The 17,666-nt window shown below is 41.2% G+C and overlaps 1 protein-coding gene across 22 annotated transcripts in view; it reads left to right on the top strand.

Annotated features, from left to right (window-relative positions):
* UBR5 (ubiquitin protein ligase E3 component n-recognin 5) overlaps positions 1 to 17,666 on the top strand; it is a 137,716-nt gene that overhangs the window by 23,257 nt on the left and 96,793 nt on the right. For 20 of the 22 annotated variants that reach the window (XM_065582226.1, XM_065582227.1, XM_065582225.1 and 17 more), the window contains 3 exons: positions 4,737 to 4,926; positions 7,827 to 7,986; positions 16,603 to 16,752. In XM_065582226.1, coding sequence (XP_065438298.1) covers positions 4,737 to 4,926; positions 7,827 to 7,986; positions 16,603 to 16,752 — 500 coding nt within the window. The remainder of the gene's footprint in view (positions 1 to 4,736; positions 4,927 to 7,826; positions 7,987 to 16,602; positions 16,753 to 17,666) is intronic. The other 2 variants (XM_065582233.1, XM_065582222.1) reach the window with 1 other exon arrangement.

Genomic DNA, 17,666 nt, shown 5'->3' with positions numbered 1-17,666 from the left:
CTAAACTCATATTGTTGGTTGTGTTGTCCTTTAAAAAGTGTTAGTGTTTGAATTTTGGGTCATTATTAATCTTTAGAGGGACACTGTCTATTTAAACACCACACTTCTGCTGGAAATCTTTAGACTACTAGTATTAAAGTAATACTTAATTTTTTTAAATGAAAGGGATTACAGAGGGGAAAAATTGTGGTTTATTTTGTGCATTTGGCAACATTCTGTTTGTAGTCAGTTTTATTATTTGCCCTTCTGTGTAACTTAGTTGGTTTCCCATGTTTGTGTAGGCCTTTCACACAGTAAGAGGAAACAAACTCCTTTAATAATAATAATAATAAGAGTTAATAAAAAGGAAAGTGTTGATTGCAAAACCACAAAAATTGAGACTGGAATTTGAAGGAATACTACATAAATTTTAATTATTTCAAATTGATGGTGTTCCATTGAAGTCAAATGTGTATATATCCATGTAAATTAGTCTTCATTATTTAATAATAGATTTTGCATTCTGTGACTTTTTAAAGACCTTTTGAACACTGCCACATTTTGTTAGTGTATATTTCAGTGGATATTATGAAATTCTGTAAACACAGTCCCTGAATATGTGGGAAATTTTGCAGTATGGTTGAACAGAGAGGCAATGGTTTTTGTCCAAAGTGGAATTTGTCCCTTACTTATGTCAAAGAATAAACTAACTTTAGCTAGTGCTTTGTATGATTAAAATGAAAGAAATGCAACTCTATAAAATCTATGTAGACAGCAATGTTCCCTCTAATTTTTTCCATCTGTGTGGATTAAATATGTCCACCAAGATGTATGCCTATGTGCGCCACCAGTAGAAACAAAACACCTAGATATAATATTTTTAAAAAGTTACCATGGGGATAATTACTCCAGCCAGGACAGCTTAGGCATTTTAGAACTCACTACTCAAAGAATTAAATGTAAGTGTAAGAGAAATGAAAATTATGAAATGCACAGACCAGTCAAAACACTAAAATAACACACTTTGAAAGAATAAAATTACAGAGAATATATGTGCATTGCAGGAAGTACCAAGAAGTAACAACAATTAATACAAATATGTGTTCAGAGATGAGTGTGAAAGAGACTGTGTGTGTGCGCGCTGGCTGCTGGGGAAAGCCGTGCACTGTCTCTTTAAGAAACTCACTGAAAGCTCTCCTGCTCTGTCCTGAGCCCTGTTGTCTCCCCTCCTCTGCTTTGTGGAGATGGGGTACATGGGGGGGAGAGGGGGGAGAGAAGAGTGTGTGTGTGTATGTGTGAGAGAGAGAGACCGATTGTGAGTTGGCTGGTGCGAAATTCTCAGAAACAGTGCACTGTCTCTTTAAGAAAGGCACTCAGCCACTCACCTCAGCAGCAGCAGCTCCGAGCCCTCCTGAGCCAGGCTGTGTCCTCTCTGCTCTTCTCTGTGGAGATGGGGTACAGGGGTGAGGGGAGAAGGACACCCTGACATCAGCACCCTCCCCCAACCCCCACTCTGTGCAGCCAGCAAGAGGGTCCCAGTAGCAGTTGCAGGATGGAGCAACGTGGGGGTGGGGGCAGCACCCAAACACATGCTGCCGGCTGTGCACACTCAGCTAATCAGCTGGGTGGCACTTAAATCTCTCCTGCGTGGCTGCCCAAGCACGCAGCTTACAGGAAACACAGGTAGAGAGTCTGAGCCTTTTGTCCCAATTTTATTTTTAAGGCAAGCTAAAAAATGTCTGGGTCTGTAAATGTGTAGAAACTTGGTGTTGGAACAATTCTTCCGTAGTTTAAGGCATGCAGCTTCTAGCTGGGATCTAGAGAGCACTATATTGAATTTTTATATTATATTCTCAGTTGAGCATAGTCAGTGTGCTTGATGCTGTATGAACAGGACAACAACCCTAAGGAGCTTCAGACCTTCTCTGGAACAATTCAAAAGTGGATAATTTGAAGGATGCCAAGACAGCACAACAAAAGAAAATGTTAAGTGCTGTAGTGAAAGAGATTATTTACCATACTACATTGGTTCTCCACCTTTTCCAATTATTGAATACTTAAACTAGAAATCCTCTCATGATCCACCTCCCATATCTGCTTAAACTGGAGTTAAAGTTATAACCAGCCCACATTAGCCAGAATAATTGTGTTTGCAGAAAATGGTTTCCTAGCTAGGGGAAAGTGCAATATTGACAGGACCTCTAGAAATTAGGTGACGATAAACTTCATCTAATTCAATACTAACTTACGTCCAGTTCCCTTTCCTCCCAAATATTGCACCCTCTCTGTTTTTTATCTCCTGGAATGTACTACTTTATACATATTACTATCAAATCTCTCCTTGCTGCTTCAAAGCCTCTGTTCTTATTTGGCCAAGTTATTGCATGGTTGCTTCTGTTCACTTGTGTTTTGTCTCTCCAATTTTGCTGCCATCAAGAAATTAATGGTTGATGCTTGCGCCAAAGGAATACCCAACAGAGCCTTGTTCACAGGCTTCCTATTTTCTGGGATGATGTTTCAATTATGAACTTTTTCTTTATTGTGACAGACCAGCTTTAGAACATCAGCAGTCCACTGTGTACAATTTGAGAACTTTGGTCTTAATGCATTGATAGAAACAACTTGACTATTTGAACTATGTAGATAATATATGACCATTATAATTCAGAGTAATTCCTTATATCCTGGAGTATAGGACTGCACAAATGAAGGTGAAAAACAAGATATAGATATGTCTACACTCAATATAACTCCCACGGCTGACTGTGTCAGCTGATTCGGGCTCATGCTATGGGGCTACAAAATTGTAGTTTAGACATCCAGTCCAGTCTGAACTGCTTTCCTAGCAGTTCTAGCAGTTGCTACTTCAGACAGCATATATATATTTCTTTTTATCAATCAGAAGTTTGGTCTTCTGTATTTTCTCTTGAAACTATGTTAAAGATGAGGCTGGTCCCTTCTAAGTAGTTCTGTTCATACTATTGATTAAACTGTCAGTGATGCTATATCTCATATCCTTAAGCCTCAGTGTGCAATATGACAGCATCTACATTGGTCAGAAAAGCTCTCTTTCTGAAGGAATAGATGGCTGATTTATTCTCCAAAGCCTGGTCTTATCTATTGATAAACTAGAGAGACTTTGAGTCTGAGCATGCTGCGAGTTACCTAGGTTTAATACACCACAGATCCTTCTGAAGGAATTCTGTGGCTGCTTTAAACTTTTAAAAGGTAGCTGTGATAGAGTGAATTGAGGATGGATCTAGAAATTGGGAGATCTGTTTTTTTGTTCCTTTTTTGGCACTAACATATTGAACAAGTCACTTCTGTTAATCTCAATTACCCTATCTATAAAATGTACGGCCCTACCAAATTCAAGGCTATGAAAAACATGTCATGGACTGTGAAATCTGGTCTTGTGTGCTTTTACCCTGTACTATACAGATTTTACAGGCGAGCCCAATGTTTCTCAAATTGGGGGTCCTGACCCAAAAGGGAGTTGCAGGGGGATTGCAAGGTTATTTTAGGGGGATTGCAGTATTGCCACCCTTACTTCTGTACTGCATCCAGAGCTGGTGGGCTGGAGAGCGGTGGCTGTTGGCCAGGCACCCAGTTCTGAAGGCAGCGACCCGCAGGCAGCAGTGCAGAAGTAAGTGTGGCAATACCATATCATACCATCCTTACTTCTGCGCTGCTGCTGACGGCGGCTCTGCCTTCAGAGCTGGGATCCTGGCATGCTCTCCAACTGCCCAACTCTGAAGGCAGCACTGCCGCCAGCAGCAGCGCAGAAGTAAGGGTAGCAATATCACAACACCCTCCACCCCACGATAACCTTGCAGCCCCCCCAAAAACTCCTTTTTGGGTCAGGAACCCTACAATTCGACACCCTGAAATTTCAAATTAAAATAGCTGAAATCATGAAATTGATGATTTTTAAAATCCTATGACCATAAAATTGACCAAAATGGACCGTGAATTTGGTAGGGCCCTAGTAAAATGAGAATGTTTACTCATCCTTGTGAAGTGACATATACTACTCCTGGGGAAATCGTGCTCCAAAAAAATAAAAAGTTGCATAACTTAGGTCGACTTACCTCCGTAGTGTAGACAAGCCTTAGCATCAGGGAAATGACTGAATGCTTCAAGGCACATTTCTCTTGAGTAGTGACCTCTTCTAGATGGACAGGTCAGAAGAGCTGTTAGATATTTGTAAGACAGCCAGCTGCGTGTCGTGACCATCTCTGAAGCTCTGTTGGCTGAATGTGGCAACCTCCTCTGATGTGCACTTCTCAGAACGATGCTATGCATTAGGAGTAATACTTTCTTGTTGATATTACTGTTGCTTTTAGAAACTCCCAAGATTCATGACTGGTGTAGAGTCATGAACAATAAAATTTATTACCCCAAAATTCTGGTTCTTACAATTTCTTCTGTACAGCCCAAGCTTACACTTTCAGTTATTCTGAATTGGCTAGTTTTACTGCTGTTTACATTGTTTATGCTTTATTAGTGTTAGAGATCACTCCTCTGGAGAAATCAACTGAGAATTCAAGCTGACAAGCTCTTCTCTCTTTTATGTGGCGGTGACATGGCTCAGCCTCAGTTGTACTTTTCTCAACCTGATAGAAATGAAATGTATCCCATAAGGTGTCTGATGTGAAGATTCCAGTGAATAAAATCCAATATATTTTACACTTTTAAAATAGCTCAGAAAATGTACAGAACTGTTTAAAATAATAATAAAAATGTAAATCCCTTAGAAGCCGCTGGAGTTCAGGGGTTGGTGGAAGTGGAGGAGGATCCTCTGGTAGATCATCAGCTGGAGCTCGGGATTCCCGAAGGCAAACCAGAGTTATTCGCACTGGACGTGATAGAGGATCTGGACTGTTGGGTAGTCAGCCACAGCCAGTGATTCCAGCATCAGTAATTCCAGAGGAACTCATTTCACAGGTAGGTGAGCTGGCAGAACTTTGCCTCTGTTGATAAACCTTCGGAACCTGCTTATAGATTGATAATTGGTGGGATACTATTTGGTATTGTGTGTTCTCTTTGCCTTTTAATTTCCTCTTCTATCTGAAAAACCTGACCTTGTCTAGCTGAATTTTTTTATTTTAGATTTATCAAGTTGATATTTAAGGACACACTTTCCCCATAATGGGAATGACTGATGAGACTGGTAGATATGGGGAGGTGGTGACTTTAGATATGAGAGCCTGCACGTTGAGGGAGCTGAAGGCAAGGACCAGAACTTAGAGGCGGAGATGAGGCATGGCATACATACACAATGTTGTAAAGTTGGTAATCTGCAGATACAGGGGATGTTGCAGGAAAAAAGTTCATGTTCAAGAACGGATGTCAAGGTTATTGACAGTAGAGGCAAACGAGTCTCTGTTAAGGAGGGTAAAGGAGATGGAGTTGGTTTGGATTGCTTTATTTGTCCAGTAGAAACACTTCGGTCACAATCCACGGATCACAAAGCCCTGCGTAACTGTGCTCATGTCCACATTAGAAAGTGTAACACTCTTAGGCCTGGTCTACACTAACCCCCCAATTCGAACTAAGGTACGCAACTTCAGCGACGTGAATAACGTAGTTGAAGTCAATGTACCTTAGTTCGCACTTACCGAGGTCCAGACGCGGCAGGCAGGCTCCCCCGTCAACTCCGTGTACTCCTCACGCCGAGCAGGATTACCGGAGTTGACGGGGAGCACTTCTGGGTTCGATTTATCGCGTCCAGACAAGACGCGATAAATCAAACCCAGAAGTTCGATTGCCTGCCGTCGAACCAGTACGTAAGTATAGGCAAGCCCTGAGTGTCCAATACAGATGAAAGAAAGTCAGTTTGTGGCATTCTTACCAACTGGAATTCTAAGAGCAGTTGGGTAAGTAGTAAGACTCTGTACTGACAATGGGTCATTAGACTCCCATAGTCATCACAGGCTGTCCTGGGCATGCTCTTTGCTTTCCTCAAGGATCAAAGTAGTAGGCAACAGATTGAAATTGACCTGATTCTTGTAAATTTTTTACTGCTACCTGCAGACTCAAGAAGACAGCATTTCATCCACTTACTTCATTTCACGTTTGGAAAGCTTTCTTTGCATTAGAATTTTTTTTTTTAATAAAAGCTTAAATGCTGGAGAAGCTGAGGATACTTCCTAGGAAAGTTTGTTTGTCATTAGTGATTGAGGGAGTTTTACAAGACCTGGTTCAACAAAGAAAAAGGAATAGATGCATAAGCAAAGGAGGGTAGACTTTATTTAAAAAAAAAGAGAAAGCAAGCAGCAGGTTGAGAATTCAATCTTTAAAAGTCTGTATAGGAGGGCATAGCAGCCCATGTGTTTGAATGAAACAGAGGTGGGAGAGAGCCACTGTTGGCAGAAAGGAAGGGATTAACAACATTATGGAACCAGTTGCAGCTCCATAGTTAAGATTGAGTTGAGATTTTCATTTACAGCAGGGATTAAACATCTTTATGTATAGAAAAATACAGTATATTCTCCCCTTACTCTTTGAGTATAAAATTAATTTTTTGAGAATTTACGAGTAAATCCATTAAGTAGTTCAAAATTAAATTTAAAATGTGTCCTTTAAGAAATCTAGCACCTAGAGATCAACATCTTTGTTCTCCATAATGATTTTAACAACAGAATAATAGACTCCGCAGACTTCCTAAATAGCTAAAAGTCACTGAAATCTGGGTATATAGGCTGCATTTGAAAAACTTTTTTATGGTTGATGGTATTTTTTTCCTGTTCTTCATAACTGAGTTTCTTCAGACTCTGCTGAAGAATAATCTGCTACAGAGAGAATTCCATGAAGAACCTGGCCTCTCCATAGTGGTCACTATCTCCCTTTGTTCTCAGTGGGACGGGTGGTCCTCTAAGCCTTCTCACAGCATAGGGTGACACTCTTACCCGAGAGCATCTTGACTTTTCTCATTTGAACCAATGGGTTTTTTTTCTTGAGGAGCTCTGAAAGAGAAGATTTTATGTACCATCCTTCTTCTACAGAAGAACTTTTGGGTTATGAAAAATATTGGCCCAAAACCCATTAATCCTAAATATTCCCTTCCAAAAGGTGTTGTACCAGATCTATTCAACAGAGAAGGTAGCAGGGTGTGTGCGTGTGCGAACTTCCATACCTTAACCCTTTTTAGTTATGAGTGTCCTGGGTTTAGCACTCTTGGTTATGAGTCAATTACTACATTCTGACTACATTCCCATTTTTTCTATATTCCCAGATAAAAACTACATTAAGATGGAATTAAGGTTAAAAGTACACATAGTAATTTAGAGTATTATGTATTTTACTCTAAAAATTACTGTGTGTACTTTCAACCTTAACGCCATCTGAATGTGTTTTTTATCTGGAAATATAGAATGAAATCAAGCAATAATAATCATTAACATCTGTCAGCTTTTTTTTTTATAAAGGAAATTGGAAGATCTTGTAGTATTGGGGAAAGTATGTGGGGCAAAGGAATGAAAATGCAGTCTTGGCTCCCATATAACAAGTTATCTTTCAGCTGTATTATCTTTGTTCATTAGCTTCTTCATCTTGGCATTCTTGGCATTCTTAATTACCATATGCAAACTATCACATGTGGCTTTTTGGAACTTACAAAACCCAAATCCCAAAATCTTGCTTTTCATTTGGAGACTTGATTTCCATGTACTGGTGAATCAAATTGTTGACCATTGGCTTTCATCACTATGCTTGTCTTTTTGAGAAATCAACAGTAGCGCTCCAACTTTTCGCTACTTCAGGAAGTTTCTCTTGTAGAGAGATCACTGAGTGATGGTTGGTGAATTGGGAATGACAAATAACAAACAGTGTTCTGCATTTTATAGGCACAAGTTGTTTTACAAGGAAAGTCCAGAAGTGTCATTATACGAGAACTCCAGCGGACAAATCTTGATGTAAATCTTGCTGTAAATAATTTGCTGAGCCGTGATGATGAAGATGGAGATGATGGAGATGACACAGCAAGTGAATCATATCTACCTGGAGGTTTGTATATTGTGATACTTACTTTTTTTCCATCTTTCAAATACTGTTGAGCTCTCCTGTTTCAAAAGGGTTATCTGAAAATGCAAACAAGTTCTCAGCTCTCTGTTTGAACATCAACAATGTGCTCGGTGGTGTGCAAGGTACACAATGAAGATAGTCCTTGCATCCAGGAGGTTTCAGTCTAAGATGAGAGTAACAGGTTGCACTGGGAAGCCTGGAGAGGGTAATAGCTTTGATGTTTTAAAAAGACTAACTACACCTCTACCCCAATATAACGATGTCCTCAGGAGCCAAAAAATCCTACTGCGTTATAAGTGAAACCGTGTTATGGCGAACTTGCTTTGATCCGCCGGAGTGAGCAGCCCCGCCCCCCCTGGAGCCGCTGCTTTACTGCGTTATATCCGAATTCATGTTATATTGGGTCGCGTTATATCGGGGTAGAGGTGTATTGTCTTTGCTACTTTGTGGGTAACACACAAAGTGAATCTTTTGGATGCTGGGCGTCACATCATCAGCATTACAAATTATGCTACTGTTCAGTGAGATGACTGCCATGCAGTTTGCCATAGATTCTAATTCTAATGATGAAATTAATTAAATTTTGAATCTTAGTCTTTACGTGGTAATGTGAACTTTTAAGATGCATTTTTTTAGAGAAAAATGTGTACAGCTTTCTATTAAGGATCTAGCTTAATAGTCTTTCTCAGTTTTATTGAGAGCATCTATTCTTTAGCCCCAAAATATCCTCATAACTAAATCTTATAGCAGTGCTGGAGTGTTGCTGTCGTGCGGGTTGAGCCTTTTTTGAAATAGTGTCTTTCCTGTGTAATTGCTTTTAAAAATCCTTCAGCCTTTTCTTGCATTGACTAATATTTCCGTAATTGGACTTTACTCAGTAGGAAAACATGCTTGAAAATATGTAGTAGCCAAGTCTAATGTTTGTATGTTCTGGTTAGGTGCATAGTATGAAAATCAAACGTGTAAACTCTGAGTGCATAGCCGTTTTTCTTTTTGTATGATAGAATGACATTTTAGTATATTTTTCTAATAAATGGGTTTTTCTGCTCATCTGGTTCACCAAGAAACTCATGGGCTTCCTTCATCTTTATCTTGTCTACAATGTGTTTGGACAAAATGTGTTTTCCTGCATTTGCATCTGACAAACTTCTTTATTTTGCTTTAGAATCAAGAGTCCTTTGGTTGAACCTGTAGGCACAGAGAAAGCAAATGAATGCACTTTTGTTCCACCTTTCTCTCTAGTAATTAGTTGCACAATCTGTCTGCCAGAGATTCAATTGAGGAAATAAGTTCATGTTACTCTCTTCCCAAATTTATTCAAAGTAAATATTCTTACTCCTGAGAAACCAAGGATGCATCAGTCCTGAAATTGCCTTCAGCTCTGTAGGTAAGCACCCTTGGTCGCTGTTTAGACCAGAGTTTCTTTCCACCCCAATCCTGTGCTGAGTTAACAATTCTCTGGATTAGTACTACTTCAGATTATAGCGGCAAACTTGCAGGGACCATCTGACAATCTATGACTTGGAACACGTGTCTGTGAGTACTGTGACTTCAGTTGATGACTTCAGACTGTCTTGACTCAATTTAAGATAATTAGTCATGAGCACAATGTCTAAGCTTTCAGTAAATTCCTAGAAAACAGTTTCTTCCTTAGCTAAATTTTTTTTATGATCCTCCCTTTGGAAAGACCAAACCTTTCTAGGTAAGACTGCAACTTCCTGACATAAAATTGTAATCTTTCTTATCTTATCCCACACTCCCCCTGAGAAAATTGATTTATTTTCAAATTTTTTGTGGGCAAAGGGATTGGAAATGACAACAGAAATGGCACTTTTGACACCCTTGAGCTCCAGTCTGGACGAAGTTAATCCAGAATTCCTAGTTCTCAGAACATGCTTTCCCTTGTCTTTCATAAACTACATTAGATTTTTACAGACTAAAGTTGATAACTAAGAATTGTCACCCTTCAAAGAGTGTTGAACTATAGTCCAGATCTGGACATGGTAGAAGGCCAGCTTAAAAATATGATGACTGTATGCCTGTGACTCTATTCTTTTGTATATTGAATTTTGCTTACAAGTTTAGCAGTTCTTCTAGCTCTTCAGAGTCAAGTTAATTGTTAGGATTAGAATAAAGTATAGGCTCCAGGAAAAATGGTGGACCATAATACCTTCCCGGCATCTCTTGTGAAAAATAGTGACACTCTCCTTCAGAAGACTCCACAACAGACACAAATTGAAATTTTGATTGTCTAATTTCTCATTCACACCTAGCATAACCTTGCCTTAAGTCTTCTGAGCCTTCTTTATTTTCTGAAATTGTTCCTCTCCTCTTGCCTCTGGATATTCTTTTGAACGTACAGCGCTATGGTCTTGAAGAGGGGAAAAAATTACAAGAAAACCAACATTTACGATCCAGTCTCTCAAGTGATAACTCCAAGTAACTTTTTTTTAAGGGTGATCCTGAATAGTTGTTTGTTTAAAAGTGGGGTTTGCCTCTTAGCTTTTGATCTTGTAGAATGAATGCTTGAAAGTTGTGGGTTTCTGCTTGTTTTTAAAACCTTGGAAAAGCAGGAATGTCAAGGTTGGAGGGCTTCTTGAGTTCTTCAGAAGTGTTTATTTTAAACTCTGGCCCCTTAATTACACCTCTACCCCGATATAATGCGGTCCTATATAACGCAGTAAAGCAGCGCTCCCGGGCATGGGGCTGCTTTACCTCGTTATAGCCAAATTTGTGTTACCGCAAGCGGTTCCTCTGCGCCCGAGTTACTTGCTGTGGCCCTCCCCAGCTCACCTCCGTTCCGCCTCCTCCCACAATTGCGCGGCAGCTCCGCTTCTTCCCTCTCCCTCCCAGGCTTGCCGTGCCAATCAGCTGTTTGGCGTGGCAAGCCTGGGAGGGAGGGAGGAGAAGCGGAGCTGTCGTGCATTCATGGGAGGAGGCGGAGGTGAGCTGGAGCAGGGGGGCTTCAGCAAGTAAGGGGGGGGCACAGAGGAACCGCTCCCTGCCCCAGCTCCCCTCCCCTCCGCTCCGCCGCTGCTGCTGCCTCCTGCCATGAACACGCCGCTCAGCTCAGCTTCTCTCTCCCTCCCAGGCTTGCCGCACCAAACAGCTGATTGGTGCGGCAAGCCTGGGAGTGGGGGGGAGAAGCGGAGCTGTGGTGCGCTCGTGGGAGGAGGTGGAACGGAGGTGGGCGGGGGGTCCCGGGGAGGGCCGCAGCAAGTAACGGGGGGCACGGAGGAACCGCTCCAGCTCATCTCTGCCTCCTCCCCTGAGTGCGCTCTCTCTCTCTCCTCCCCTCCCCCCCCCCTTCCAGGCTTGCCGGGCCAAACAGCTGATTGGCGTGGCAAGCCTGGGAGGGAGGGAGGAGAAGCGGAGCTGTCGTGCACTCATGGGAGGAGGCAGAGGTGAGCTGGAGCAGGGGGGCTTCAGCAAGTAAGGCGGGGGGCACAGAGGAACCGCTCCCTGCCCCAGCTCCCCTCCCCTCCGCTCCGCCGCTGCTGCTGCCTCCTGCCATGAACACGCCGCTCAGCACCGCTTCTCCCTCCCTCCCAGGCTTGCCGCACCAAACAGCTGATTGGTGCGGCAAGCCTGGGAGTGGGGGGGAGAAGCGGAGCTGTGGTGCGCTCGTGGGAGGAGGTGGAACGGAGGTGGGCGGGGGGTCCCGGGGAGGGCCGCAGCAAGTAACGGGGGGCACGGAGGAACCGCTCCAGCTCATCTCTGCCTCCTCCCCTGAGTGCGCTCTCTCTCTCTCCTCCCCTCCCCCCCCCCTTCCAGGCTTGCCGGGCCAAACAGCTGATTGGCGTGGCAAGCCTGGGAGGGAGGGAGGAGAAGCGGAGCTGTCGTGCACTCATGGGAGGAGGCAGAGGTGAGCTGGAGCAGGGGGGCTTCAGCAAGTAAGGCGGGGGGCACAGAGGAACCGCTCCCTGCCCCAGCTCCCCTCCCCTCCGCTCCGCCGCTGCTGCTGCCTCCTGCCATGAACACGCCGCTCAGCACCGCTTCTCCCTCCCTCCCAGGCTTGCCGCACCAAACAGCTGATTGGTGCGGCAAGCCTGGGAGTGGGGGGGAGAAGCGGAGCTGTGGTGCGCTCGTGGGAGGAGGTGGAACGGAGGTGGGCGGGGGGTCCCGGGGAGGGCCGCAGCAAGTAACGGGGGGCACGGAGGAACCGCTCCAGCTCATCTCTGCCTCCTCCCCTGAGTGCTCTCTCTCTCTCCTCCCCTCCCCTCCCCCCCTTCCAGGCTTGCCGGGCCAAACAGCTGATTGGCGTGGCAAGCCTGGAAGGAGGGAGAAGCGGAGCAGCGGCATGCTCAGGAAGGAGGCAGAGTGGAGGTGAGCTGGGGTGGGAAGCGGTTCCTCTCCCTATCCAGATGTAATGCGGTCTCACCTATAACACGGTGAGATTTTTCAGCTCCCGAGGACCGCGTTATATCAGGGGTAGAGGTGGATAAGGATATGGTATTGAAACTTCCACATATTGTTCCTTTCTCCATTATGGGCACCCAGTGTTCCATGATCCACTATAGCTGGTTATTCCTCCACACCTGTCAAGCATGGAAGTGCCTTTTTTTTGTTTTGTTTTAAAGTGTTCATTAGAGTTAAATATGTGTTTAAAAAACAAAACAATTTTAAAATCAGAGTAGAAAATCCCTTTCCCCCTCAATTATGCAATTTTCAGCTTCCTGTATATTGTTGTCATATTTCACTAGTACTTTAATCGCCATAGTCTTTTAGATAATATAAGAGTTGACTTGAATTTTTAACGTTAAAAAAAGAGGAGTAGAAAACACTTTCAGACATTTTTTAAACATCATAAAAAAAGCAAAAAAGGGGTATAAGCCCAATTTGTTTTTCCTTTTCAGGTCACCTTTAATGAATGCTTTTGTTTTTCTTATGTATGCGTGCTTGCTTTCATGACCTAGTTTAAAAAATCTAGTCATGTTGTTTGTTGGTGGCAAAGTAAGGAGACTCCATTGAATACATTACTAATAAGTAAAACAAAGCAATGTAAAGGAGAATACCATTTGGTAGAGGCGTGATCGGGTGTCCTGGTTCAGCCACTAGCTCGCAACTCATGGCAAGTGAGCTAGTTTGGAATCTTGCCTAGGACTTTATGTTCTAATAAAGTGCTGTGAGTCTCCAGAACGTAAAAAGATCCTGATAGCCTAGTTAATTAGATTTTTATTTTGTTCCTCCCTAGCAATTTATATATGACACACATACTTGGTTCTCATTTTCAGTGTGAAGAATACATTGATTCTAGGGAAACTTGTGAAACATAATTGCAGTGACATTGCTTATTGCTTCGGATAGTGGAACATAAAATAATGTGTTCCTTTAAGTTCTGATTGTTTAGAAGGAAGAAATGTGGAAGATTTAGAGGTGCAGCAATGGCTGATGTATTTGTATTACATCATAGTGAGTATGAATTAGTGATGTTGGGAGATAGCTACCTGAGCAGAACATAAGGAAAAGATGAAAAATTGGGTCCCTAGAAATTTTCCTACTTGGCGAATAACCAGTTTTTTTCTTAAAATAATCTCCAAGATGGAGAATATCCAGACACGATACCAACAAATGTGCATGGTGATGAGTTGTTTCCTAAAGTTCTAGATTGCTGTTGGTGCATTTATTGAACTATTTGGGCTTGGTCAAAAATAGTTTCCTTTTTACCACAGTGTTCACTGGTAGCTCATTCAGATGAAGTAGGTATAAATCCCTTCTCACCTGGACAAAGCTATCAGGATCATATCATATCTCTCTCAATAATGAGAAATATATGATCATAACATTGCTGGAAACATAAGTGACCAAATCTGATAGGATTCTTGAGAACAGTGGAGCATAAAGTCATGTGGCAGAATTTCTTGAATAAGTAATGGAATATTTTGTGTTCTCACCCAAGCTTCTTAGGCTAAGTTTTAGTCTTGCTGAATCTATTTGTATCTCCACAGAATTCAAAGAAAATACCTGAATGATCTTTGAAGGATACTGGATTTGGCTCCTAAGTCCAAAATTTTATGTAAAATAAATATATAATTTGATGGCATAGAGAATGGAAGAAAGAAGGGACTCCTTTAGGTTTTAAAATGTCATCTTATGAAATTTTATCTTTTGAAGTGGAACTGGTCCTACAGGAGGAAAGATAAATGTTTGATATTGTGCCCTCCTCCCGTTTTTCTTAATGACTCAGGAGCCAAAAATGTGTGTTTGAGTTGTTAAAAGATTTGTTCAAATTTATGGAGGAGTTGTGCTGACTTGTAACTTATCTACTGAAAAATATTTCCCACCTGCAGATGAACAAGATGGCTGGAGGGATGCCTGTTAAGTTCTAGATGTCCTGTATAGGAAATTTCCATCCCTGATATTAGAGCTGAGCTGAGGAAGCAGGCTATTCAACTTGGATGAATGCTTGAGAGCTTTCTCCAAGAGATGCTCCCTATAGCTTAATTCTATTAAAAGGCTGGGATGATATGCACTGCAGCCATTTGGATGGACAGTGACGGATTGGTGGTGGATTTAGATTTAGATTTACCCTGTTCCTTTGTGGAGAGCTGCCAGCAGGTACAATGAGGTTAAGTTGCTCTGGTGTGTGTATGGAAGGATCTGGTAGACATTTGGACAGCAAGGCCGTTGCTTTTTCCTACACCATTGTATGCACTCGGATGGTCTGACAATATAGGCTCATCTGTGCTGCTGTATGGCCAACAATTCTGGTTTCCTCATCTCAAAAAAAAAAAAAAAAAAAAAAAAAAAAATTAGCATTGCAAAAGTTAGAGTAGAGGTATGGAATAACTCCCATATGAGGCGAGATTAAAAAAGACTGGGAATGGTCATCTTAGAAAAGAGACTATTAAGTGTGTGTGTGTGTGTGTGTGTGTTGGGAGGTGGAATATGATAGAGGTCTATAAAATCATGAATGGTGTGGAGAAAGTGAATAGGGAAGTGTTATTTACCCTTTCACATAACACAAGAACCAGGGGTCACCCAATGAAATTAATAGACAGCAGGTTTAAAACAGAAAGAAGTACTACTTCACACAATTCACAGTCAACCTATGGAACTCTTTGCCAGAGAATGCCAAAAGTATATATGCCAAAAGTATAACTGGGTTCAAAAAAGAATTAGATAAATTCCTGGAGGATAGGTCCATCAATGTCTATTAGTCAAGGTGGCCAGGGACGCAACTCCATTCTCCAGGTGTCCCTAACCCTCTTGACTGCCAGAAGCTGGGACTGGATGATGGGATGGATCACTCAATGATTGCCCTGTTCTGTTTATTCCCCCAGTGTGGCCATTTTTATGTTCTTATGACTGTCATCAGTGAATGTCCATTTATGTGAAATGTCTTACCACTGCTGAGAAAGCAAGTAGCTATTGTGGGATGCTGGACTATTTGTCTGGCTTCAGAAAATGTTAGTGTGGTCCTTCTGGTCTTTAGGGACTGAGGTTCACTGACCTTTTCACTGTCAAGAAATGAAACACTGGCAGTGGACAGATACCCTGTGTTATAACTTCTAGACGTCTGCTTCTTTTCAGTTTTTGGACATCATCTCATCTAGGTTTACCCTTCTTAATTCCAAAAGTCCAAGTAGAAATTACTATCTGCCAGCCGGGGTTCAGAGCTGCTTTTATTTAACTCTCAAATAAATTCCATTAAATCTAGACTGTTGCAGCATTTTTTTTGGTGTATGATAATTTAGAGGCTTTACAAATTCCATAATAGGAGAGGTCATGGCTGAAGAAGCTTGGTGTATTGTATTACGTGGTGATTAAGTTTGACATGTTAGTTCTATGTATTTTTTTATTATGGGATTTGGTGTTCCTGCCTTATATTAGACTTATTTGATAATAGGGACTCGTAGAGGAAACATTGAATGTCTTTATTTAGGGTCCCAAGATTTTTCGATTTGGGATTAGACCCATGGTATTTCAAATTAGCTCTTAATTTTTATTGTATAGATTTGAAAAAGTGACTATTTTTTTTGTAGACATCCTTTTATTCATTTTAATATAGATAGTGACCCTTATGCCTAACCTCAAAGCTTATTCTGTGAAGGCACAGCAACTGTTTCCAGGAGTGAAGAAATTTCTTAATCTCTGAAGCAAACTTGGTGGGCAGCCACTTGGAAATGTGTATAGTCTTTTTGCTTGGCACCAGAGGGGAAAGGCTGCAGGGTCTTTGGAGGGACAGCTTTTACCTAATAGCAATACTAGTTTTTTCTAATTCTAGGTAACTAATTTATGGAGTTTGGCTGTTTATTTTAATTGATGCTTTGTTCTTCCCAAGTGTGTGATTAAGGTTTGAATTTCTGGGGTGTGGAAATTTTTTTGTTTTGGGGTAAGATTTGTCCGGAAAACTTGGTTAGACAAGTGACAGAGCAGTTTCTGTAGGGAAAATTGGCTGCATACATTGGACCACTGTGCTTGATTGTAAATGTGGGTGCATAGGAGGCACATCGGTTTGTACTGGTGAATCTGAAGAGCAGAAATTCAACTTCTAAATAGGACGTTTTTTGTTTTGATGTTTATTTGGTGATGGTCTCTCTAGTTGATGTTTTAAGTAGCTGATTATTCACTTAAGACCCTTGTCTCCTCTTATAGAGGATCTTATGTCTCTTCTGGATGCTGACATACATTCTGCTCACCCAAGTGTCATTATTGATGCTGATGCTATGTTTTCAGAAGATATTAGTTACTTTGGTTATCCATCCTTTCGGCGTTCATCACTTTCCAGGCTAGGCTCATCCCGAGGTAATTTTGCATCTTTTTTTTCTTTGTAATAAGTAGTTTGCTGTGCAAAAAGCTAGTGGTAGTACACACTAGTTATTTAGTCTTTGATTTGTGTGCACAAATTGATTGTTAAACATTGTCTAATAGTTTTGATAAAATCAATAGTAAATTTTTTTGAATATGAACAGGTAAGTTCTGCAAAAATCACAAGAGCGAATTTGAAGTTTGATAATGTTAATAGTTTTGTTATAGAAATTTTGCATGAAATTTTTAAAAACACAAATACCTACTAATTATCTTAATGTATCTAATTGAGAATGTTAATTCTGATCTAAAAGTAATACTAAAATTTGATATGACATGCAGCATTCTGAAAGCTAGTTTCTTTGGTTTAGGTTGCTCGGTATGCAGTGCTCTTCTGATTTTCTTAACTAGTTAACTTGTTCCATGACACACAAATACATGAATGAAGGCCATTTTAAATTCAGGGGAGGGAGATGAGAGCTAAACTGCTCTTTTTTCAGAAATGGGCTAGTAACTGTCTAAGGTTAATGAACACTTTAATAGTAGGAAATTATTACAAATGCTTAGAAAAGTATATTAAATCTTAATATTTATGGCATAGAGTCTGTAGCTTTTTCTTCATAGCTTCTTGAAGATAATTCTACTCAATAGATGCCCAGAGCATTTTACAAACTGTTAATCCAACCTCTGCCATGATTGCTCATTTAGTACAGCTGTAACCTGTTTCATAATTCTGTTTTCTTCATTAGTATATTAACTGCTGAACATATAATTGCTTGATACAAATTCAGTTAAGGGTCAGTATGTTTCCTAATGAGCAGGTTCAGTGTTATGTGAACTTTACCTATAGGGCAAGGTGTCATGTTTGGCTTATGTAAAAACTTGTTCCCGTTTGTCTAGTGTAGCAAAAG

The sequence above is a fragment of the Chrysemys picta genome, chromosome 2 (genome assembly GCF_011386835.1).
Source record: "Chrysemys picta bellii isolate R12L10 chromosome 2, ASM1138683v2, whole genome shotgun sequence".
NCBI classification, from domain to species: domain Eukaryota; kingdom Metazoa; phylum Chordata; order Testudines; family Emydidae; genus Chrysemys; species Chrysemys picta.
The sequence above is the reverse complement of the archived record's forward strand: the minus strand, read 5'-3'. Positions and strand labels throughout refer to the sequence as shown.